The following is a 22348-nucleotide window of genomic DNA, read 5'->3' on the forward strand; positions in this document are numbered from 1 at the left end:
TTAGGTCCCAGTATCCCCCTCCTTCATCAAGTGCCAATACCTCTCCAGGTTTTCTTTGAAACTCTTCCCCGCCTCCCCCTCGCATGTCCCCCCCCATCCCCCACCGTCCCTTAGATGTTGGGGTTGCTCAGAACTCACCCTTAGCCCTTGTGAAACCCCAGCTGCCGTTGTTCATCTTTATGCCCACATATCTCCAGGTACCTTCAGGCTCACTCCTGGCTCCAGAATCAGAGAATAGCCTGGACACTCCCCCCCACCCCCACAGACCTCAGACTAGCTCTCACACCCTGACCCTGTTCTCTCTCAGGGTTGTCTCAGGGAATGGCCCCCACCCAGTCATTCAGAATCAGGATGCTGTGGGCACTCCCCACCCTCCCATCACCTAGCCTTCAGACTTGACCACCTGAGGACAGCAGGAGCCGCACCTTCGTGCCTTCCCTCTGGACCACCGCTGTGGCCTCTCTCTTAGCTCCCTCTCTGCAGAGAGTCATTCTTTGCCAACAGCTCCCACGTGGGACCCGGCTTTCCAAAAGGCAAAGTGCAGCATGGTGCTCCCTCCCGGACACTCTCCCAGGTTCCTGCACAGAGACCCACCATCTTCAAAGTAAAGTTCAGGCTCCTTAGCATAGCGCAGAAGACCCTTTCTGAGCTGGTGCTCCTTGTCCTCATCTTCACCTTTCCCACACATCCCCTTGCCAACTCCACCAAGCAATGGGCTGTTTCTGGCACGTGTGAGTCAGATCACAAGACTGTGCCTTTGAACATCATGCTCTCCTTCCAGGATCCTTTATTCTATTTTCCACTGACTTCATTCAGAGTTTATGACTTGACAACCTCAGGTCATATCTGCCCTGAATGTGTATTTGGGGGGCTTGCATAATGTTGAATCTTTGAAAAATAAGAGGCCAATAGTTAAAAGTTAAGGGACTAGTCATTATAAAGTATCCTAAATTTTGGCTTCTTTTGAACAATCAAAGCATTGGCAACCCTGAATCAGTCATTGGTGGAGCTGAGAAGCAGCTGTGCTTCATGCTGGGGGGTGGGGTGGTACATAGTATATTTTCACCCAGTCCACACCACTCCTTATTGCCTTACACTGAGCTGTTTCATTTATTGTTGTGATCTGCCTGGAGCCTGAAGGAGGCATTTGAGTTTGAGATCCCTAGATCCACCCCCACTCAGGCAGCAAAGCTCAGCTCATGTCACTTTTTCCATGACTTTCTCTGACTCAGACGGCCCTCTTATGCCAAGTACAGCAAGCCCACAGGACCTGAGGGTGTGCAGGAAGTGGCACGGGGTACTAGTCTCTTGTTCCCTTTCAATGATGACTGACAAGATGCTTATTGATGAAATCAACCATAGCAGAAGAGGAACACTGAGGGGCACTGACCTCCCCAACGCAACCCTCTCCACAGCAACATGCCCAATATTCAGAAGACAAAAGTTCCGGGAAAGGAAGTCTGGGAGCTCTGTTCTCCCTGTAACATGGTGTGAGGCGGCTTTCTGGGGCTTGCTGATTGAATCATCGACTGATAGACTAGTAAGAGGAACCCAGTCCTGGCTCTGGGAGGAAACTCAGCCCTAATGTCTCCCGGTGTCAGCTGGGGCCTCGATCCCCATTCCCCATCTCGTGTTCTGTAGGAGCCCAAGGCTCTGGGGAGGAACTGGGGTTGGGGGGTCTGCCCTTTAGGTCCTCCCTGTGAGCTGCTTTCTGATTGCCTTGGAGAAAAGCCCAGAGACAGTGCTCAGGGTGGAAAAAATGAACTCCAGCCTGTGGGTTTTGGGTGTGGAAAATGACTTCACCCCACAAACACCACTGTGGCTGGTGGAGGGGGGAGCAGGAACGGGCATAGGGAGGACGGTGGCACCCAGGGCTGCGTCCAGGGTGATGCCAGAATCGGGTGTCTGAGTGGGCACTTGAGGAGGACTCTGCTCAGATGGACAGAGCCCAGAGGAGTGATCGTCAGCAGACTCAATCCTGCCAGAGCACGGACCACGGGGCAGACACGGACCAAGTTCTCACCGTGGATTTTCTCCTTTTGTACCCATCACAACCCTATGAGGTGGGTCTTTTTATTATTCCCATTTTGCTTAGATATGTGACGCATCATAGCCAAGGATTTACAGCAGGGAGGGGGCTAGAGGCAGGATTTAAACCCGGCTCCATCCGAAGGATGGTCTCCAAATCAGGAACTTGGTGCAAGGAGTGGGGGTGGGGTAAGGGTCAAAGCCTGAGCTGAGTCAAAACTGGAACTCAGTGTAACAGGAGCAAATGCCGAAGAGAAGCCAGAGGGCAGGGCCAGGTGGTCATCGAACCTGGGACACGACACCTGACTCCAGGCATGCCCAAAAGGTCACACGCCAGAGCTAAGACGGGGAGGTGTGGAGCCACGTCAGGACGGGGGGGCGTGTGCAGGGGCCTGGGGTTGTCCCTCTGACTTGATGCCTACCTCCTCATTCTAGACTTCGGCCCTGACACTTTGAATAATTCCAGCAGCTTCTGCCAGGAAGTTCAGGCTTTGCAGAAGGCTGGGAGCCTGGTTTCCATTCTAAACAAGCACAAAGAAGAGGAACAAAGATGGGTGAACAGGCAGCCCTCCTTTTTTGCTCTTCCTCTTGCCCTGAGCATCAGTCCAGACCCTCAGGGGGGGCTGGGGCCTGAGGGGCATCACAGTCACAGGCCTGCCTGGACAGAGTCCAGGGGACAGCGGCTCAAGTCGTCACTGAGGGCTCTGCATTTGGGGGCTCCCGCAAAGCCTCACCCTCTCCCCACTTCTCCTGCCATCACATTCCTGTAGAAAACACCCCGGGGAGAAGGCTAGGGAGGAGGGGGCACAGCCAGCCCCCTCCTGAGTGTTTAGGATAATCAAAAGGCAAAGAGAATTCTTTCCCTGCTGACTTCCCATGTGACCGCAGTAGACTGACAGGTGGATGGGAGATTTAACCCTTCTTTCTAGACAGATCATATCCTCTTGTAAAACTTGCCTGCCCGGGCAGGTGTGGCAGGGCACATTCAGAACTGGGTGATGCTGCGGGCAGGCGTGGGGAGAGGACACACAGATGGGACGGGAGAAAGGGATTTAGCCTCTTGTCTTCCTACTGGAAATATTTCTTTGAGCCAACACTGTCGAAAAATGAGGCAGCAAAAAAGAACACAGGTTTTGGAGGGATCCCTAACTCCATCTTCATTAGCGGAGTATTTAAAACGGAGCTTCCTCATGCCTTAAAATGAGTAAACTGAAGAGTGAGAGAGAGGATGAATACATATCAACAGCTTGGCAGGTGTTATTTTAATTTTATTTTTATTATTGTTCTTATTCAAGTTTTCCAAGAAGAGAAAGTCGATCATGGCTGAAATCCTTTCTTTTCCTTTCTCCATGTCCCAACCAGCAGGGGTTAATTGAGTACCTACTATGTGACAGGCCCTGGGCTGGACTCTGGGGTCACAGTAGGGGATGGAGACCCACTATCTCCAGTTATAAATTTGGAGATAGGAACACACATACAGGAAACACTCCAGCAAAGGACACAGTCATAACCACCTACCCAAAGACTGGGTGGTGCTAAGAAGAAAACTGGAGACACAGTGATGGAGGGTTATAGACGGAGGGTACATTTGGGAGTGGGCAGGGAAGAGCTGTTTTGGGGGCTGGTGTTTTGTCAGAACCCTAAAATATGAGGGGGCAGCCTTCAAAGGGCTGTGGGAAGCGCATCAGGCAGAGCGGTCTGCGCAGATCACGGCCCCAAAGGCGAGAGGAGCTGATGCGTTAGTGGCTCCCAACCTTCCCTCTTTTAAAATTCATGTCGTCTCTGGACACTTCTCACTCCGTTGATGGTCTCTGAATCCTCATCCGTCCTCTTCCTCTCCCCGCCTCTGTTTATTAGTCCCATTTTTGCCTCAAGATTGTGGCTTTCTGATACAACCTTTTCCTCTTTCCTTCTTTCCCCTCATCGTTTCTTTACCTTATTTTTACAAATACACACCTTTATTTGTAAAATAGTCTCCTCCTGCCTGGTCTCCGCCCTTGACCTGCTTCTCTTTGCTTCTCAAAGCTCTAGCAAGGCCAGACTGTAATCAGGGGTCCCCTTTCATTAGGGACCTCTCTGAAATCTCGCATCACCTCACCAGTCCAAGGAAAGAGTCCGCTCTCCTGTCACCAGGAGCCCACGGATGCCCCGGCCAATGGCCCTCCTGCAGGGGGCGCTCAGCCCTCTTGGTCACTGCTTTGGTCTCGATTCTCCCCCTAGTTCTTTGTCCTTCTCCATGGCCTTTGCTCCCTTGGCCCCTCCTTCCACCATCCTCCCCAAATGAGGGCAAAGACCGAAGCGTAATACTGGAGTCTCCATCTCAGCTCTGATCTCTCTCCTAAATATTCTTTCACACACTGGTCATGGTTGCCACCATCTAGGTGACCACAGACAAGCCCCTTCCCATCCTGGGGCCTTCGCTGTTTTGCTTGGAAGACAAAGGGGAATGGGCTTCTTTGTCCTTTCACTCCAATAATTGGTGATTGGTGATTTTTAAATGTCTTCATTCCCACATAGATGAACTCCATCCTCTTAAAGTCATTATGTTTAAAGCCAAACTCTCCATCGGACATTAAGGAATAGTTTCCCCCTGGATTCTGACAAGAGGAATCCAGTGGGCTCAGCCATTGTCCAGCCATCACCTGTGACAGTCCCAGAGGTTGCCATTTCTTCTGTAACCAAGACTCCCTAACTCTCTTTTCCTGGCCATTGATACCCTCTCCTCCCAGCCCAGACACTCCATGCAGCTCCTATAGGGGACCCGGGTGGTCTCCCCGCTTCTGCCTCTTCCAGCAATGTACCTATTGTCTGCACATTCCTGTTCCAAACACTCCAGGGGTCCCAACTGTCCATAGCAGCTCCTCTCCAGCTTTGTGGATCCCTTTGAGAATCCTTTCAAATGTATGAATCCTTTGCCCAGAAAAATGCCTAAAACATCAAGAGGTTCATGGATCTCCTGAAACCCATCACAGACTCTTCAGAGGTCTTTGGACCCCCAGGTAGACCTAAGCAACCCCCAAGGAATCAAGTGTGAGTCCCTCAGCCCCTGACCTCCTGGCTCTGCACCCTCTGTTCTGTCTTATTTTCCTCCACCCCCATGTCCTCCACTCCAGCCAAGCCCCAAAGCTAGGAACAGCTCCTTGATGGGCACTTGTACTGTCTGGCTTGGGCCATCCTTCCCATCTGGATTACCAACTTCAGTCTTCTTGCTGCTAAGTCTTGGACCCCTCCTTCTAGTCCCACCCTAATCTCACCTCCTCCAGAAAAATATCTCATTTGCTCCCCCCCCCTTGGTGGGGACTCCCTCTTGGGACCCTCTATAGTCTGAATCATGAGCACCATCAACAAAGTATTGCCATTTCTGTTTCTATTACACAGCAGGGCTCACTGAGGACGGGGACTCTCACTAGACTGAGATGCTTGTTGGTGACAATGAATCTTCCTGACAACCAAAGGAAGGAGGCTTCCAAAACTCCCCAACTGAGCTATGACTGATGATAGCTTTCCTGTATTTTATTACACACACTCACGTGCTTTTCTAAAACATGGTAAATTGAGCATAATTTATCTGGAACACCAATCCCGCTGTAACAGAATGATTCTGCTGGCGGTACTGAGAGGTGGGAGGATGGCGACGCTACCGAGCCTGTCTTGTAAGTTCATCAAGAGGCTTTGCTGAGGGGGAGGGTATAGCTCAAGTGGTAGCCTGCATGCTTAGCATGCAGGAGGTCCTGGGTTCAATCCCCAGTACCTCCTCTAAAAATAAATAAATAAATAACCCCACTCCCCTCCCCCCAAAAGAGGCCTCGTTGAGATGTGCAAAGCGTCTACAGCAATGCCTGGCACGTGGCATGCTCAGTATGTTAGTTTGCCTTCCTCCTTTCCTTAGAGTGGCCTTCCCCCTCCACCCTTTTTAATGTAGAGCAGGTGGTAGGTGAAAATAGATCAGCACCTATTTATTGCCCTGCTCTAAGATTTCAGGGCAAGGAATTTCCAGGCATAGCAAAAGGACGAGCTATTTCCAGTAAGTCTGGACTCACCCAACATGGAAGGCACCCAGTGGTGATGTTTGGGAGCTAGAGGAGATCTGTGGGTTTGTCGAATCCTCATTTACAGCTGGGGAAACTGAGGCCCCGAGAGCTTAGGGCCTGCCCTTGACGTGGCAGGTCCACAACCAAAGCCCAGATCTCCGAACTCTCACTCACTCCAGACACATCTCTCATCATCACGCGAGAACTCTCTCGGCCATCAGACCGTAAACTCCTCGTGCACTTTTTCTGGGCTGGGTTTATCTTTACATGTCACCAGCACCCAGCACAGGGCTTGTGAGCACCTGTGTATACTGAATCCGATGCATTCTACTCACATAACTTGGTGATGACCACACAGAGCTCATAGTAACTGTCACAGAAACCAGGTACCAGGGCGCCTTCCTGAGACTTTCCTCCAAGGGCCCGGTGAGTGGCTTGTAAAGCTGCTGTTCCTACACCTAATCGGAAACAGACTGACTTTTCTCGCAGCCTGGTCCACGGCAGAGTGTGTGTGCTGGTTATGCTGAAATGCTGCACTTGAGATACAATCCCTGAGCCTTTACCAGGTGACGTGCCCTGGGTATAAGGGAGATGAACAGGACAGAAATGGATCTTTCCCTCATGGGCAATCATCTTGTGGAAGATGAAAAAAAAATAAGAACAAAAGCTAATATATCATCGCTGAGTCCTGGCAGAACGACTTTCTCCAGTGGCTAATCTCTGCCTATTTCCAAGACAGAAAATAAAAACAGCACAACACAATGGGACTCCGATGAAGACCAAAAATCCAAAAGTCAACACATTTTACTTTATTTTATCTCAGTTGATCTCAACTCTCAAATGTTCCAGCTTCAAAAGGTAAGATTAGGTACCATTAAGCCGGCCAGACCAGCACTGATTTAAAAACCCTCCTCCCTGCTACAGGACAGAGGAGGTTGCAGACCCTTATTAATCTCCTTGTTATCAGCATGATCTCAGTCTGCCTGGAACCAGCCTCCCCGATTCCCAATTCTGGCCACATCCACATCCCTTCAATCCTCTGGCTTCTATGGACCCAGGCCACAGAGCTTGTCCAGCACCACGAATTACCCTGCTAAGAATACCTTAACAGTGGGCTGGTCTTTCTCCACGGAATCGGGGAAAAGGAAAAACGGGTTTCATCTATAAACAAGATGGAATTCAGTGGGTTTCAAATCAGACAATGATGCGGAAGCTCCTGTAACCCACCATGTTTTCTCTCCTTTGGCCATAGGAAGAAATGGATAAATGGTTGCAGAATGTAGGTGGCAGGGGTCTTCCTGAGCTTCTCTCAGGAGCTGACTCCGTCCTTCCTGCCCTCCTTCCTTTCCTCCCTTTGTTCTCCAAATCAGCACTTGCTGTCTGCCGGGCACCATGCAAGGAGCTGGAACTACCACGCCACACAGATCTGAAATGTTCCTAGCCCTCCTAACGCTGCAGTCTAGCAGGCAGTAAAGGCACCGGGCAAGAAACACAGAACGCGAGGAGCGGTCAAAGGAGAAACAAAGGGTGCCTGGAGATGTAAGATGGGGGTTCTTACCTAGTGGTGTTGCTAGGGGTGTGGTGGGGGCCTCTAGGGTCTAAATCATCCTTGCCCTTCGAGTCATCCGCAAGATTGTTTCATTGGACGAGTCTTCTTTTGTGCACTGGGCAACTTCCCACATACCGTAAGAAAGCATGTCTGTAACTAGGTGCTTTTGGGGAAGATTTAACTCACTTACTCTCTATAGAAGTTTTCAAGGAGTCGGCACGGCTTTGCTGCCAAGGGGGCAGATACTGGTTACGAGGAGAAGTCAAGCTGGCACATGGTCACTGCGTCGGCTGCAGTCACTTTGCTCATATTACCTTATTGACTTAATAGTTTTCTTTGAATCGACTCACTCAAAAACATAAATGAATTTATCATAAAAGGAATCTTTGTATCACTACTATACGTGGAATATCAATATCCCTTGCCCCAAATAGGAAGTTATGGCAAAAATAAACGCAATTAAATTCTTGGCTTCCAGCCTGCCCAGAGGCTGTCTTTATCTGAAGTAGCAGATTGGTTTTAAAAGGCTCCCCTAGACTCGCCTCCGACTGCCCTTAGAGGCCTCCCCCATCAATTCCTCTGCTTTTTATAACTGAGAATGGAGTTTGGAATTAGACTGCTGTTGGCTGGGCAAGCCACGGAAACCACTCAGGAACCCCAAGAACTCTAGAGAACTGTTACTGCATGTGCCAACTGTGAAGTGGGGCCATTGGCTGTGTGAATGATCACATCCTAGCCAAGATCATGAGAGGGCTTAATGATACAGCCAAGGAGTACTTGGCTAACCAGCTTCTCTGGAAATTTCTATCACATGCTCCAGCCATGGGTCAAGGTTATTTCTGGTATAGACACTCTGCAGCCTCCTTACGCTCATTTAATACATTGATTCAATCCTTGGGTAAGATTTCCCCTTGTCTTAATGCCTTGGGCCTCACTTGTGGGAAGGGCAAAGGGAGAGAAGCAGGCTAACCCACAGGGCTAAACTGGGAAACGGCCAGCTAGACCTTGACAAAATTCAGGGTTTTTTTTTTCCCCAATGTTTATTAAGCAGTTACTTTACCTGAGTCTCAGTTTACTTATCCACAAAATGGGTTTTTCCAGGGTTTTATAATAATTGTGTGAAATACTGTATGAAAAACTCCTGGCCCACACACAGGTATCCAGCAAATGGCTATAATTATAACCATTATTAATTTTTATGATATCCATTTGAAGGTCACTCTGGGCCAATTCTGTGATGAGCAACAGGGGTCCTCAGGCAAGTTTCCCCTTGTCTGATGGGCCACAGTCATTGCTTTGGGCTGGGGCTCTGCAGAAAGCCAGGAAGCCAATTATTCCCTCCAATGGAGGGAGTGTGTATGCAAATTATCTGGGATCTTGTTCCGATGCAGACTTAATTTCATTAAGTCTGGATCTGGGGTGAGGCCTGAGATTTTGCATTCCTATCAAAACTCCAGATCCTGCCCAAGTTGCTGGGCCAAGAACCACACTTTGATTGACAAGGCTCTAGCCCAGTGATTCTTGGAGTGTGGTCCTCGGAAGGACCAGAGGCATCAGCATCACCTGGAACTTGTTAGTGATGTCAGTTCTCAGGCTCTACCCCAGACCTGCTGAATCAGAAACTCTAGGGTGGGGCCAGTGCCATTTGTAACAGCTCCCGGCTGTGGCACTTCCTGCCCCTGGAAACCACAGCACTTGCTCTCTCCTGTTGTCTTATGGGAACTGTCTGGCATGAGCCTAAAAGTGGAAAGACAGCTGTATCTCAGCAGGTCCCAGCCCAGTGGAAACCAGACCTCAGGGGCTCAGCATTTTGGGACTCTCTTCTCTGTTCAGATTCATCCTTGAGCCAAAAGCACTAACTGTGGCTACTCTGATGCAGGTGGTAAGGAAAGGGGCAGCTGGGAACCTGGATCTGGGAGGGAGGGGTGGTCTGGGGCTGTCTGCACCATTGGCCTCTCTCCTCCACCACTCTGTGCCTTCCATGCAGTTTAGGCTTTTACGAGACATTGTGGGCCCCTTCCCTGAAATTAGACAAGGCAGGCCAACGAGTGTTTACAAAGTGTCCACAATAAGTATATTTTTGCACTTTCCGCAGCCCTAAATCCCAGGTGTTGGGAATTTGGGCCACCTCCAAGCAAGTGTATCCAAATATACTCACAACAAAGAAATGGTTTGTATTTCTTTAATTCTCGTCTGAGACCCTTCCACTTTTTCTCCCTCTACGCCCTCCCCCTCCCCATGCTTTTTGGTACTATATTATTTTTTGAATTAAATAATGCATTGATGTTGCTTTGTTAATATCACAACTAAACTCTTCAAATAAATCAATGTGTCTTGAGCACCTGCCAGGCACTCTTTTGGCTGCTTCCATTTGTGTGTGTGTGTGTTTAATTGTGGTAAAAATATACATAACCTAAAATCAGCCATCTTCACTGTTTCAACTGTACAGTTCAGTAGTGTTAGGCACATTCAGATGGTTGTGCAACCAATCTCCAGAATTCTTCTCATCTTGCAAAACTGAAATTCTGTGCCAACTGAACAATAACTCCCCATTCCCCCAGCTCCTGGCAACTACCATTCTACTTTCTGTCTTTATGAATTTGAATACTCTAGTTACCATGTATAAGAGAAATAATACAATATTTGTTCTTTGTGTGGTTTATTTAATTTAGTATAATGTTCTCAAGGCTCATCCATGTTGTAGCATGTGTCAGACATTCCTTCCTTCCTAAGGCTGACATTCCATTATATGTACACATTGCGTTTTCCTTATCCATTCATCCACTGGTGGACATTTTTTGGCTACTGCAAATAATACTGCTATAAACATGGGCGTACAAATATCTGTTCAAGTCCTTTCTTTTGATTCTTTTAGGCGTAACTCAGAAGTGGAATGGCTGGGTCAGATGGTAATTCTATTTTTATTTTTTGGAGGAACTGCCATACTATTTTCCACAGCAGCTGCACCATTTTCCATTTCCATCATTTACATTTTATTTACTCCCCAGAACACTGTGAGGTGGATATTATTAATACTCCATTATACAGATTAGGAAACTGAGGCTCAGAGAGGTGAAGCCACCTGCCCGAAGGTCACACAGGTAATAAGTGTTTCATCAGACACAAGAGCCTCAGTCTTCTCACAGCAGCTCCCGGGGGCTCCAAAGATAAAGCCCAGTGTCCAGAGGTATGAGCAGTGAGTCTAGCTCGTAGGGAGGATTTGCCAGTCCTTATAGACAGGGGAAGGTGCCAGGCTGGTAGCTGGGAGAGATTTACAAAGAAGCCCTAATGAGTCATTCTGACACTGCTGGAGGTTTGGTGGCCATACCCGGACACTTAAAGTCAACTCCCAAACTTTGGGAACCTCAGAGGTGTAACAGAAGGGGCTTTGCTGCTTACAGGAGAATCGCAAAGGAAAGTCGCCCGCCCTATCAATTTACCAGCTCATTTTCTCCAAGTATCTTATGCCTCCTCGCTTCATTATTTAAGCCACGTTGGCATTTACCAAGAAAGAAGGTGTGAATTAATCCTGCGTATCGCTCCTCTGAGCACAGCCAATATTCTTGTTCTTGAAATCGGAGACGGGGTATCTAACAAGCGCCCACACTTCACTGGACAGACTCCAAGGTTTCCTGCCCCCTTCTCAGAATCCCTGAAATGCTGCACCCAAGGGCGTGGTTGCCATACTGTTTGGGAGGCTCACCTGACCTGCTGGGAGTCTTTTCTGAAGTTCCAGTGTTTCCAGCTTCCCCTGCAAACTATCTGAGTGGTTCAGAAAATGGCCCAGAGCAGGAGGTGGGAGGCAGGGCAAACAGGAGCAGGCAGCCCGGTGATTCCAGGACACAGAAGTCACTCAGAACAGCATTGGTGGTGGGGTCAGGCAAACCTGGTTGCCATCTTAGCTCCACGTTACTGGCTGTGTGACCTTAGCAAGTGCTGGCACCTCTCTGGGCCTCCACTTCCTCATCTGCTGATAGGCGGAGTGGCTGTGAGGTTTATGTGACTGTCCCGTGGAGCTCTCTGTACAATGTCAGCCCCTAGGAAAGGGGGTCCCTGGGCCTGTACAGTCCCCCTGCAGAAGCCCGTCCCCAGCCTGCCCGCTTCCTTCCTTCCTCGCCAGGTTCCAGGAAGCCGACTGCACTAGCCCTTCTGTCTTTCCCCAGAAGAAAATTCCTCCCGCTTTAATGGTTAGGGTTGTTTTTCTCTTCCTTCAGTGGGTGTGTGTCTTTCCTGTAATGAGCTGGTCAAACAAACGTGCTCCAGAGACACTCTGATGAGACCCAGTGGGGACAAGAAGGGGGCTGGAGGAGGGGGAAACAGGGAAGGCAGCGTAGGGGGCACCATTCCAAAACAAGGTGCCATGGAACTGGCAACCCTAAATTGCATCGATCTTCTGGGCTGCCCTATTCCATTATAGCCTGGCCCCTGCTTGCTGCCTCCTGAGCTCTCCTCCAGCGCTGCTGCCTCCCAGTTTCTCTCTCACACAGACCACTGTGTTTCCAAGCTTAATCCTTTGGAAATGTGCGCATGCATATTTCCCCCACTGGATGTCATTTTGTTCATCAGTTTTGGATGGTTCTCCTGATTCCCTAGAGCTTGGATTCACGTTGCAACTGACTAGCTGTGTGACTCTGGCCAAGTTACTTAACTGGTCTGTGCCTCAGTTTTCTCATCTGTAGAATGAAGATAACAATAACATGGACCTCATAGTTTGGCTGGGATGATTACAGGTGCAAACAGAGATGAAGCGATTAGGCTGTCGTATTGCACACAGCAGACACGTCAAAAAAATGACGTGCTGTTCCTCTTTGCTGGAGCCAGCCTTCACGGAGAATAGATGTGTGAGGAGCGAGCCCCTGTTTCCAGAAGTGATGCCCTCTGATTACTCTTCAATGTAAACTCAGACCCTAGATTTCAACGATCAGCAACATTTCCAAAAAAGTAGGCTACTAGACTCAGTTTAGGAAAAACAGTACAACTATGTACCATCAGCCTCTTTCAGGAAAGAATAGACATCAATATCCCCAAAAGAAAAAAAAAAGAACATCGCAGAATATAGCAGAGATCTTCTCAGGAAATGACAGTCGGCAAACTTGAAACTAACATGACTGTTATGGCTATGTTGTGCTTTTTCTTTTTCTTTTTCCTTTTTCTTTTTCCTTTGGGATCGCTACCCATCTGCAGATCAGCATGGGGAACAGTGACCTCAGGATCATTTCAACCCCCAGCTGTTGACTAAGAGGAAGAGGAGAAATTGTAGTCCTGGGTCTTAAAAGGGGACCACGAAGCAGAGCTGAGTACCTCCGGGTTCCTCCAATAGTAACAGTGAAGTGCTGGGGAAACTCAGTGACAGCCAAGAGCTTCATCCTCGCAGAGCAATTTCCCAACTCAAACACACACCCACACGGCAAGGCGGGATGCTGGGTTTCCAAGAGCAGCGAATCAGGATTCCAAGTGCTGGAAGTGTCCGGAGGAGGAGCTGCTCCCTGCCACGTGTAATACAGATACACGTCTTGTCGGGCACTGCTCTCTCCCTGGTTGGATCACTTCCCTTTGCCGCTGCGAAGCCTCTGACAGCTGAAGCTAAGAAAATGCTGGGACAAACAGGTCCCGTCAGGACACAGAGTGGCTTCCAAGCTGAGTGACGAATTGCAGGAGACTGGACAGAATTTAAAACCAGCCCAGCTGCCACCCAGGAGAGTGACTAATCTCAACACTTAAGGACAAGCCCCAGACCAGCAGTCATTCAGACACAGGACAGTTTCCCCAGACACAGATGGTACCCAAGCATCTCACCCCGGGGCTTCTCTTGGATGGATGGACCTGTCCCCAGCCCCTGGAGGGAGGTGGCCAGCTGACACCCCCCCTCCCGGGGTGGCATTGACCATCCTGCCCCTCCCTCAGTCTTTCCACTATGTCTTTCCATCTGCCTCCCAAACTCTCTTTTGCTTGAGGCAGCGGAGAAATGCTAGGCTCCTGAACTCATCAAAGGTCCTCGCAGCTGCCACAGTCTCGGCTGATCCATCACGATTGCCTGGTTTGACCAGTGTTAGAAAATCAAGACACCACTTAAAAGTGCTTCATAAAGAAAATCTTTCTAAAATGACACACATCAACCTAACTTCATATTTCTTTCTCCCTCCTTCAGTATTTCAAACACACAACACATCCTTTCTGGGGACCATCCCTTGGAAGGACACAGTTGGCCCCAAGTAAGTCTGCTCTTAATGCCAGTGTGGAAGCCCTGAAGGGGATAAAGATGGACAGAGAGGGCACTTCGTCTCCAGGCAGAAGGTGGGTGGCTGGGGGACTGGCACTATTGGCAGAAGCAGGGCTACAAAGGGCTCTCTGGAGAATAAAGAGCTGGACAGAGGCTTGCAGGTGGGGCGCTACAGCTTTGCTTTTTATCTGAACTGGCAGCAGGAAACTTACCACTGGGTCCTCCTCTTTTGCAAACTAGAAAGGTCCTTTCATTCCCCTTGATCTGCTCCCCAACATTCTGAGACAATGACTACTGTGCCCTTAACCGGGCTGTGCCCCCCCATGTTGGATACCCATGCTGGGGAAAGCAGTGGGCTTTCTGAGCAAGTGGAGGAGTATTTAATTGTCAATGGAATAGTGCAGAGCTTTGGGGGCAGAGAGGCTGAGTGTTTACTTTTGCCGTGTGCCAGGCCTGAGTTTGTTCATTCCAAAAATACTGCATGGGCTCTATTTACTAAAGCATATCCTTATCAACAGGGCTGGGGTTAAGGGAGAAAATAAAATGTAAGCATTGAGTCCATCTCCATAGGCTGCTGGTATGACAGGATGCTAAGTGTACACACCAGAGGACAGCCATCCCAGACTGTCCAAGGAAGGTCTGAGGTCCTGGAATGCTTTGCAAAGAAGGTGACACTAGCCCTTAGCCTTGAAGGAGGAGTCAGGGGAAGGACAGAAGGATGGGATGGGGGTCAGGAAGAACAGGGTGTGCAAGGAGGTTGTTCCAGAAAGGAGTAAGAGCATGTGCAAAGGCACAGAGGCATAAAATCAAGATACATACCAGGGAACTGTGGGCAATACAGAATGGCTGGAGCCCAGGGAGGCTGAAGAGGGAGGCAGGGACCAGATTATGTATTACCTTGTATGCCACACTAAAAACAATGGGAGCCTTTATAGAATTCCCCTCTCTCTGAGAAGTATTTATAATTTGCAATTTACAACATCCCCAATTTGTAAAACCTAAAACCTAGCAACCCTGCTTTACAAGGGGAGAGAGGCCCTGAGTGGTGAATTGGTTTCTAAGATGGATATCTATTTACAATTTAAATTTGAAGCTAGGAACAGTTGGCAGCAAGGACTTGAGCAAGTCAGTTAAAAACCAGACCTTCTTGCTGTCCTATTTTATCCTCCAATCATGCTTACGCTTGAGTGAAGTACACTAGGACTGGGGAGAAGAATGGGCATAAAAAGGTTGCATCATCTTAAGCAAATACGTGTTGCTTACAGAGTACCTGGACTGCAAGTCCTCAAGGTCATTTTCTTTCACATCCACCTGGACTCATTCATTAAAAGGTGCACCTCACTTCACCCTTAACTGATGGCAGTAGCTTCCTGCTCACAAATCTGATGGTCAGAGCTAGCTTCTCCTTGTCCATCGCTTTTCTAGACAGAGTCTGATGTTTGACTGGGGTGCACCAGGAGCCCTGGCCATGGTGTACTAGGTGGCATCCGTTCTGACCAGTCAGATGTCCATTCTGATAGGTCAGTGCCTGAGAGGGATCGCCTGTTAAGTATCCTTACTTTCAGCCCTAGTCCAGACTTCTGGATACCCAATCATATGGCATGTAGAAGCGGGGAAGGTGCTTTCAGCTGACATCAGAATCAGGTTTGCAATGGAATGGGAGTTCTCCACCTTCAGAAGCTTTAGCCCAAGGCCCCACCTACGAGTCTAGGATGCTCAGGCCCATGGCAGGTGAACCTGTCTGGTTAACCAGGGGATAGCGCCGTTCTGTCCTCTAGCATCGCACTGAACTTGATGGGACCAGAGGTGGTGCCATTCGTAGGTGATCACTGGGTTGCCATGACAATGACACGTCTTAATGTCTATGAGGAGCTTGGAATAGCCTTCGGTTCATAGCAAGCACTCAATAAGTTAATAAATGTTAACCATCATCATCCTCATCTTCACCATGGCCATGATTTCTGTTATTATTACCAGTTACATCCTCCTTAATCAGAGTTCTGTAACTCTTTTATAGTTAGAGGACCTCATTTGGGGAGTTGGCTTACAAATGAGGAGACATGTGCAGGCTTTTTGGTCCCTAACGAGCCAGGGTGTGATCTTGGATAAGTGTTGTTACTTCTCAGGGTCAAATTTATCTAAATTGTAAAAACAGAGGAGGTTCCTTAGGGGGAGACTTACACTCCCTTCCCATCTGAAGGCTCTGTGAGTGTCAGCCTTGCCCAAGGATGCCAAGCGTGTCCATCACTGGGCCAGACCCCAGAAGGATATTCATTCAATAGGTGTTTCTCGAATGTCTTCTGTGTGTCAAGTTCTGGGGGCACCACGGTGGGCAAGACAGACTTGCCCACACTTCTCTCTTGGAGGTTATACTCAAGGCTAAAGCCCAGGGGACAACCAGAAAAAGATTTTAGCTTACAACTTGCTCCAACTGACTCTAAAATTTGGGGTGCTGCATGAGTTGATGGGGGCTGTTTTACCAAAGCTCCACCCAATCTCTGATTTAGAATTTGAATTCACTCTCTGAGTGCTTTGCAGAGAACTCATCTTTCTACACTTTTTTTTTCTTGTTCAGCCCCAGGGAGGCATTTCCCCAAGCAAGCAAGTTAGAAATGGAACTTTGAAAATCATCATTTAGGAACAGAGACATGACATGTCTCTTAGGAAATAGCCCTGGAAGGAAGCCTGCCCTTCACAACCTGTTATATGATTCCTAGGGCAAGACAGGATCTCTGAGACCACGACATCAAACGCCTCATTTTATAGGAAAGAAAATCAAGACCTTAACAAAAGTGTATCTCAGTTTTGCCTCTCCAGACAATATACATGGAATTGTCTTTCCTCTTATACTTCTCATTCCTCAATCCACGGAAATTTTACTCCAAAAAGAGATTTCTTCCTTCTTTCCTCCCTTCCTAATAGATCACAAGGTCCCATCATTGCCTTCCAGAAACAGCCATCCTTTTACAGAAACATCGTTTTCTCCCAAGGACTGACACTGGCAGGTAATTTGCAACCTTCCCCAGCACAGGTCGATATCAAGTTAGGGGAAGGGTGGGCAGGGCTGGTGCACTAGCATCATGGTCTTGAGTATGATTCCAGGTCTCCCGGAGAGGCAAGGCACACAGTGAGAACAAGAGTCCTACTCCAGGCGCCCCTCACTGGCCACTGCTCCAGGGCACCTACCGCACTGAGCCCCTGCTGGCTGCACGAAGTTGGTTCCAAGGATTAAATAAGTGACTGAGCTTGAAACTTGGCTTGTAAGCAGACACAGGGGGCTGTCGGGATTCTGGTCATCTGCCCCATGTCCTTCGTCCCCCAGTCATGGCAAATCCCAGATGAGCTAAACATGTGCGGGGCAGACTGTGGGTGGGACTGGAGGAGGGGCTAAGGGAGAAGGGTGTCTCAGCCTGGGGTCAGGACTGGTCAATCCTGGGGTCAGCCTGAGGACAGGGGCACCAGAGGGAAGGGTAATGCCACACAAGGTAACACATTTGACTAGTTTGATTATTTTTCCCAGGAGTGGCCCAAGCAGGGACCCCCACCCCTTCCTCAGTGAAATAGGTCTCAGGGAACACATTCACAGCAGAAGAGCCCTGGGTTTTAAACATATATGTAAGTACCCTTCTTAGCGCAGGCCTTGAAGCTTATTTTTCGATACCCTGGTGGAACAACCTAATGTGGGGAGTGGGGGTTTTACAATGCATTTGGCTGGAAAGTGCAGCATTACATGCAAAGTGATTACCTGATTGCATTTTAAAAATTTAAAGTCCCTGACATGTAGAAGAAATTGGGTAAAAGTTCAGTCAGCAGACAAGCCAGGGATGCCTGAATGGGTACAGCACTTATGTTTTCACAGCAGAATAATGGGCAGCTGCTGGTCCTTCCCTCCCAGGCAAGGTCAGCACGTGGTCGGGCCAGGCAGTGCCCACATCTGGGAGGAGAGTGGAGGAGCAGAGAGGAAGGCCCTCCCCACTGCGTCCTCCATCACCCCAAGACTTGTCCTTTTCGATTTCCTTTCCCATCCATGTTTTTGAGGCGAACAGCTCCGGAAAGAAGTGTTTCATCTCCGCGTGGAAGCACGTCGTGCATTAACTGAACAGTATTTGTGAAAGTTTTCTAAGCTCTTGGGGAAACCGAGGAGGAGGAGGAAGAGGAAGAGGCAGAGAAAGGTGTTCCTGAATAGCAGTGGAGTTTACAGAAGGAATTCTGGGGTTGCCAAGATGGGAAGGGGCAGGCAGAAACGGAGCGAGCAGGAAGTGGCGCCTGCCCCAGCTTTGAGTGCTGAGGGCCTGGGCATCCGGGACCAGGACTGGCATTTCCCTTTTGAGGGACCTGTCAGCTAAGCCAGGCCCTTAACTCGCGCTGATAGTGAATGAAATAACAAATGGGACAAAGGAGGGGCGCACGCAGCGCAGGGCTAGCGGAGGGAGCCTGCATCCTTACTAGCCCCACGGAGGAAGGGACATTGTGCCCACTCCGTGACCTCACTTTCTTCTAGGGCCACAGGGTCTCTCGGAACCCTGGCTGCCTCCTCACCTGCCCACCGCCGGTTGGAGGCTCTTTGTGGCGCGGAAGCCGAGAGGGGCCCACCCCGCGTGCCGGGGGCTGCTGGGCGCGAGTCTCAGCCTCCGAGACCCACAGCGGGTGCGTCCCATGCAGCAAGTGCGCCTCCTGGAAGTCCCGCCCGGGCAGGGGCTCGCGGTCCCGCCCCTGGAGAGATCCGGAGAAAAGCGAGGCGAGACTGCCTGCCTGGGGACCCCAAAGACCAGCGGGCGGCGGTACAGACTTTCCCGAAAGGTCTCTGTCTCCGAGCGGAAAGCGCATGGGAACCCGGGGGCACAGTGGGCGCCGCAGGGTTATCTGAGCGTCCTGAGCCAGGCGAGGGTGGGGAAGGGATCTCAGCTCACCCCTGCGCGCTCCGCCTCTGGCGGTGCCAGCCCGCGCCCCAAGGCTGGGCTCCCGAGACAGCGGGAGGCTCGTGTGCGTATCTGTTTGTACTGGGGACACTCCCCTTCCCGAGAACCCGTAAAGATCCCTCTCCGTCCGCTCCAGCCCGGGGATCCCCTCCCCCAGCGCAGAGATCCCCGCGCGCCCCCTGCCCACTTTGCCAAGGCGAGAAAGCGGCCGAGCCGGAGACAAAGAAACTCCTGCCTCCTCCACTCTCGGCCCCTCCGCCCGCCCCAGACACTCCCCGGCGCCCTCCCTCGACCCCGGCGACAACGCGCGCGGACGCGCGGGGAAAAGGGGGGCCGGGTGGGCGAGTCTGCTCCCCTACGCGGGTCAGCTGGAGACTGCCAGTGCTCCTCGCCCGGGGACTCCCCACCGCAGCCGCGCCCCCGCCCTCCGCTCCCCAAACGGTCCCGGGCCCCGGGCACCGCCACCCCCGGTCAAAATCGTCTCCCACCTCTCCAGCGGAGCGACAGCGGGGCGCGGCGCACACAAAGCGGGTGTGCGGGGGAATCCGGAGTATCAGGGTGGGGAGAGATCCCGCCAGGGCTCGGCACGGGCCCGGGCGCAGCTATTTACCCGATTTCTTCTTCGATCTCCGAGATGTCTGCGAAGATGAGGAAGACCACGAGCAGCGTGAGCGCAGCCAGCATCCAGCTCCGGAACTGCAGCTGCATGGTGGGTTCGCGCCCACCGGGACCCGCGCGGGCCGGCGCGAGCAGCTGGGGCTGGAGGGCGCAGCGACAGGCGCCGGAGCCTCCGCGCGCGGCGCACGGCGCGCAGCGGGGCAGACACCCTGCGCTCCGGGCGAGTCCCGGCCAGCGGCGGCGGCGGCGACAGCGGCAGACAAGGGTTGATCAGGCCCGGCGAGCCCGCTCGCTCCCTCTCAGCTCCCGCCCGCCCGCCCCTCCTCTCCTTTCCCCTCCCCTCCCTTTCCCCCGCCCCGCTCGGGGCTCCGCGCGCAGTTTGACAGCTTTGCTCCGCGCCTCTGCTCGCCTCCTCCCACCGCAGTCAACTCCAACGTCCAGCCGCCCGCCTTTGCTTCTCCCTCCTGGTTTCTTTCAGCTCCCGAGGGCGCTGGGATGTGGCCGAAGCCTTCCACTCTTCGCCTAGGGAGGCCGGGCTCGGGGCACCGCGTGCGTCCGGGTACCAAGCTGAGCCCAGGGAAGAGCGCGCACCGCCCTGGCGTTGCCCGCTGGCTGGCAAACGCCCTCCCTCGCTCGCTCTTTGTCCAGCGCCCTCGCTTTCTCGCAAAGTTTTTCCGACACAAAGACCAACACCTGGGGACAGCTCCCAGCGCGTGGCGAAGAGGCGGTTTCAGCCAGGCAGATGTTTCAGCAGTTGACGAATTAGGAGGTGGGGTGGGGGAAGGGGAGTGGAGAAGACACATCCAAGGCAGGCCAACTTCGGCGGAGATGCAGATTGCAATTTGTGGGCGAGATGCTCGGCCCCTGAGAAACCACCCCCAAGGCATTCATCTTGGTCTCCACTGATAGACCCAAGGAGATCAGGTCCGGAGAGGCTCCCTGAGTTGCTTGAGGTCATGCAGCCTTGGCTAGAACCCTGGGATCCTGCTGGAGTGGCGGCTCCACCCACAGTGGTAGACTCAGAGCCCACCCTGCCTGGGACCTCGCGGTGCTAATGCTGAGCTGGGCTTCATCTTTCCAGTTCTTGCCCTCTCCTGGCAAAATCAGTCGCCACCCCCACCCCGCCACCACCCCGGGAGTCCTGTCTTGATCGAAAGGTCTCCTACAAAATCTGTCTCCCACAAGGGGTAATGCCCCCCATGTTGAATATTTGCGACTTCCCCAGCCTTAGATAGTTTAACTCAAATTACATTTTGCACCAACCATTAGCCCGGGGTGAGAAGGGCCCCATTAAGTTTTACTGGAATTAGATAATTACCTAAATTTTCTTTTTCTTGCACTTAATTGGAACAATCCTGAAATCAGGAAATGTAACTTCCCAGAAATGATCATCTGGTTTATGAAAGTGTCCTTGGGGGTTGAATTTGGGGGGAAGAGTTCTGTTTGAGAAGCTCTATGGAAAGGTTTCTCTGGAAAGCACTGGCAAATGAATGGGAGAGGCAGATTGGCTGTGCCCTCAGGGCCACCCGTACAGAGCCAGACTCAGAGGGGTCTGGAAAGGGGCTGGCAGTGCCTTAGCTCCATCAGAGGGACCCTGGGTTGGTCAGAGGGACTTTTTTATTTCCCCACCAAAATACTGCCTGTCCCTCTGCCTCTTTGTATGTAGGAAGGAGGGGCAGGAGGAAGGCTTCCAAGTTAGGGGGCTGCTGGACAGCTATTGCTGACCCTAAAAGCCAGGATAAGCTCTTCCCTGCAGGAAGAGTTCTCACTTTGCCTGGAGAACAGGAGAGAGAAACAGCACAGAGAAATGGGGAGTGTGGGGAGCAGGTGTCTTTTCCCCAGAGGTGGGGTATACGAATCCCCAGGACAGCGATTCTTTGTTTCCCTGCCCCTGGCACAAGTCCTGCCCCTCTGCTCCTCTTACAGTGAGCTCCTTCAGAATACCACATATTTTTCTTGGCATGAGACTTTCTCATGATATTGAGCGCAGTGTTGGATGTCACTCTCCCTGTCTGTTAGAGGTGGTAACAGACATCAAAACAGGGTTTCCCATCAGAGCAGTTGGCCACGTGGTCGAACTTCCTGTTTCCAAGTTTTCTGGGTGCCTAGATCTCTCCCTCGGTCTTGTTTGATGAGTGGCTTTGGAGTTGTGGAGTTGTGTTTGTTACCATGTTGTCTTGTGTTTCTGAGATAAATGGTTGGGATATCAGAAAAGGGAGAGGAAAGACTGGGCTGCAGCTGTCATACTGCTCGATATTTCAATCACTCATTCATTTACTCCATCACTTGGCAATATTTATTGAGCAACTACTCTGTGCCAGGTTATGCGCTAGGGGCTAAAGCTAGCATAAGAGGAGAGAGACATGGTTCCTGCCCTCTAGTGGCTCACAATTCAGGAGGAAGACAGACCTGCAAGTAGGTAATTATGGTATGGGATGTGAGCTACAACACAGCTGTGGTCTCCTGAATAGCTTGTAATTGATTAATAAGATCACCGCAAAGAGCAAGAGGAACCTGGCTGGCTTCTCTCTCCTCTGCTCTCTGCTTCTCTACCAACTACACTCCTTGCTGAACAGCATGGAGAGAATGCCATGATCCTAAGCTCATCCCAGGTCAGGTAAATGTCACCATGATAAGCACGGCTACAACAGTATTCCACTTCCTATTATGCGACCTACGTTATCATCCCAGGAGCAGAGGCTCCCTTCTTCGGACTCACTTGAGGAGAGTCCCTATGAGTGGCCAGGAAGAGTAGAAACTTGGTGAACAGTCCCATCCCTCACAGGGAAATCCTTGTAACCAGACTCACGGAGCAACGTCCCTCAAGTACAGCTTCTGGGAAATAGAGCTGGCTTTGTAATGGAGAGGCTATCCTTGCACTGAGAGTTATTGAGATGGGATTTCACTCGGAGAGTGATAAGGAACCCTTGTGGTAGTTGACTGGGGGATGCTGTCTGTAAATACTTAGACTTGAATCTCACGG

The 22348-nt window shown here is 50.9% G+C and overlaps 1 protein-coding gene across 1 annotated transcript in view; it reads right to left on the minus strand.

Annotated features, from left to right (window-relative positions):
• Positions 1-19455, minus strand: part of ST8SIA2 (ST8 alpha-N-acetyl-neuraminide alpha-2,8-sialyltransferase 2) — a 57416-nt gene extending 37961 nt beyond the window's left edge. The window contains exon 1 of the mRNA XM_031440506.2: positions 19358-19455. Coding sequence (XP_031296366.1) covers positions 19358-19455 — 98 coding nt within the window. The remainder of the gene's footprint in view (positions 1-19357) is intronic.
• Between the last annotated feature and the right edge of the window lie 2893 nt (positions 19456-22348).

This window comes from Camelus dromedarius, chromosome 29 (assembly GCF_036321535.1).
Source record: "Camelus dromedarius isolate mCamDro1 chromosome 29, mCamDro1.pat, whole genome shotgun sequence".
NCBI classification, from domain to species: Eukaryota; Metazoa; Chordata; class Mammalia; order Artiodactyla; family Camelidae; genus Camelus; species Camelus dromedarius.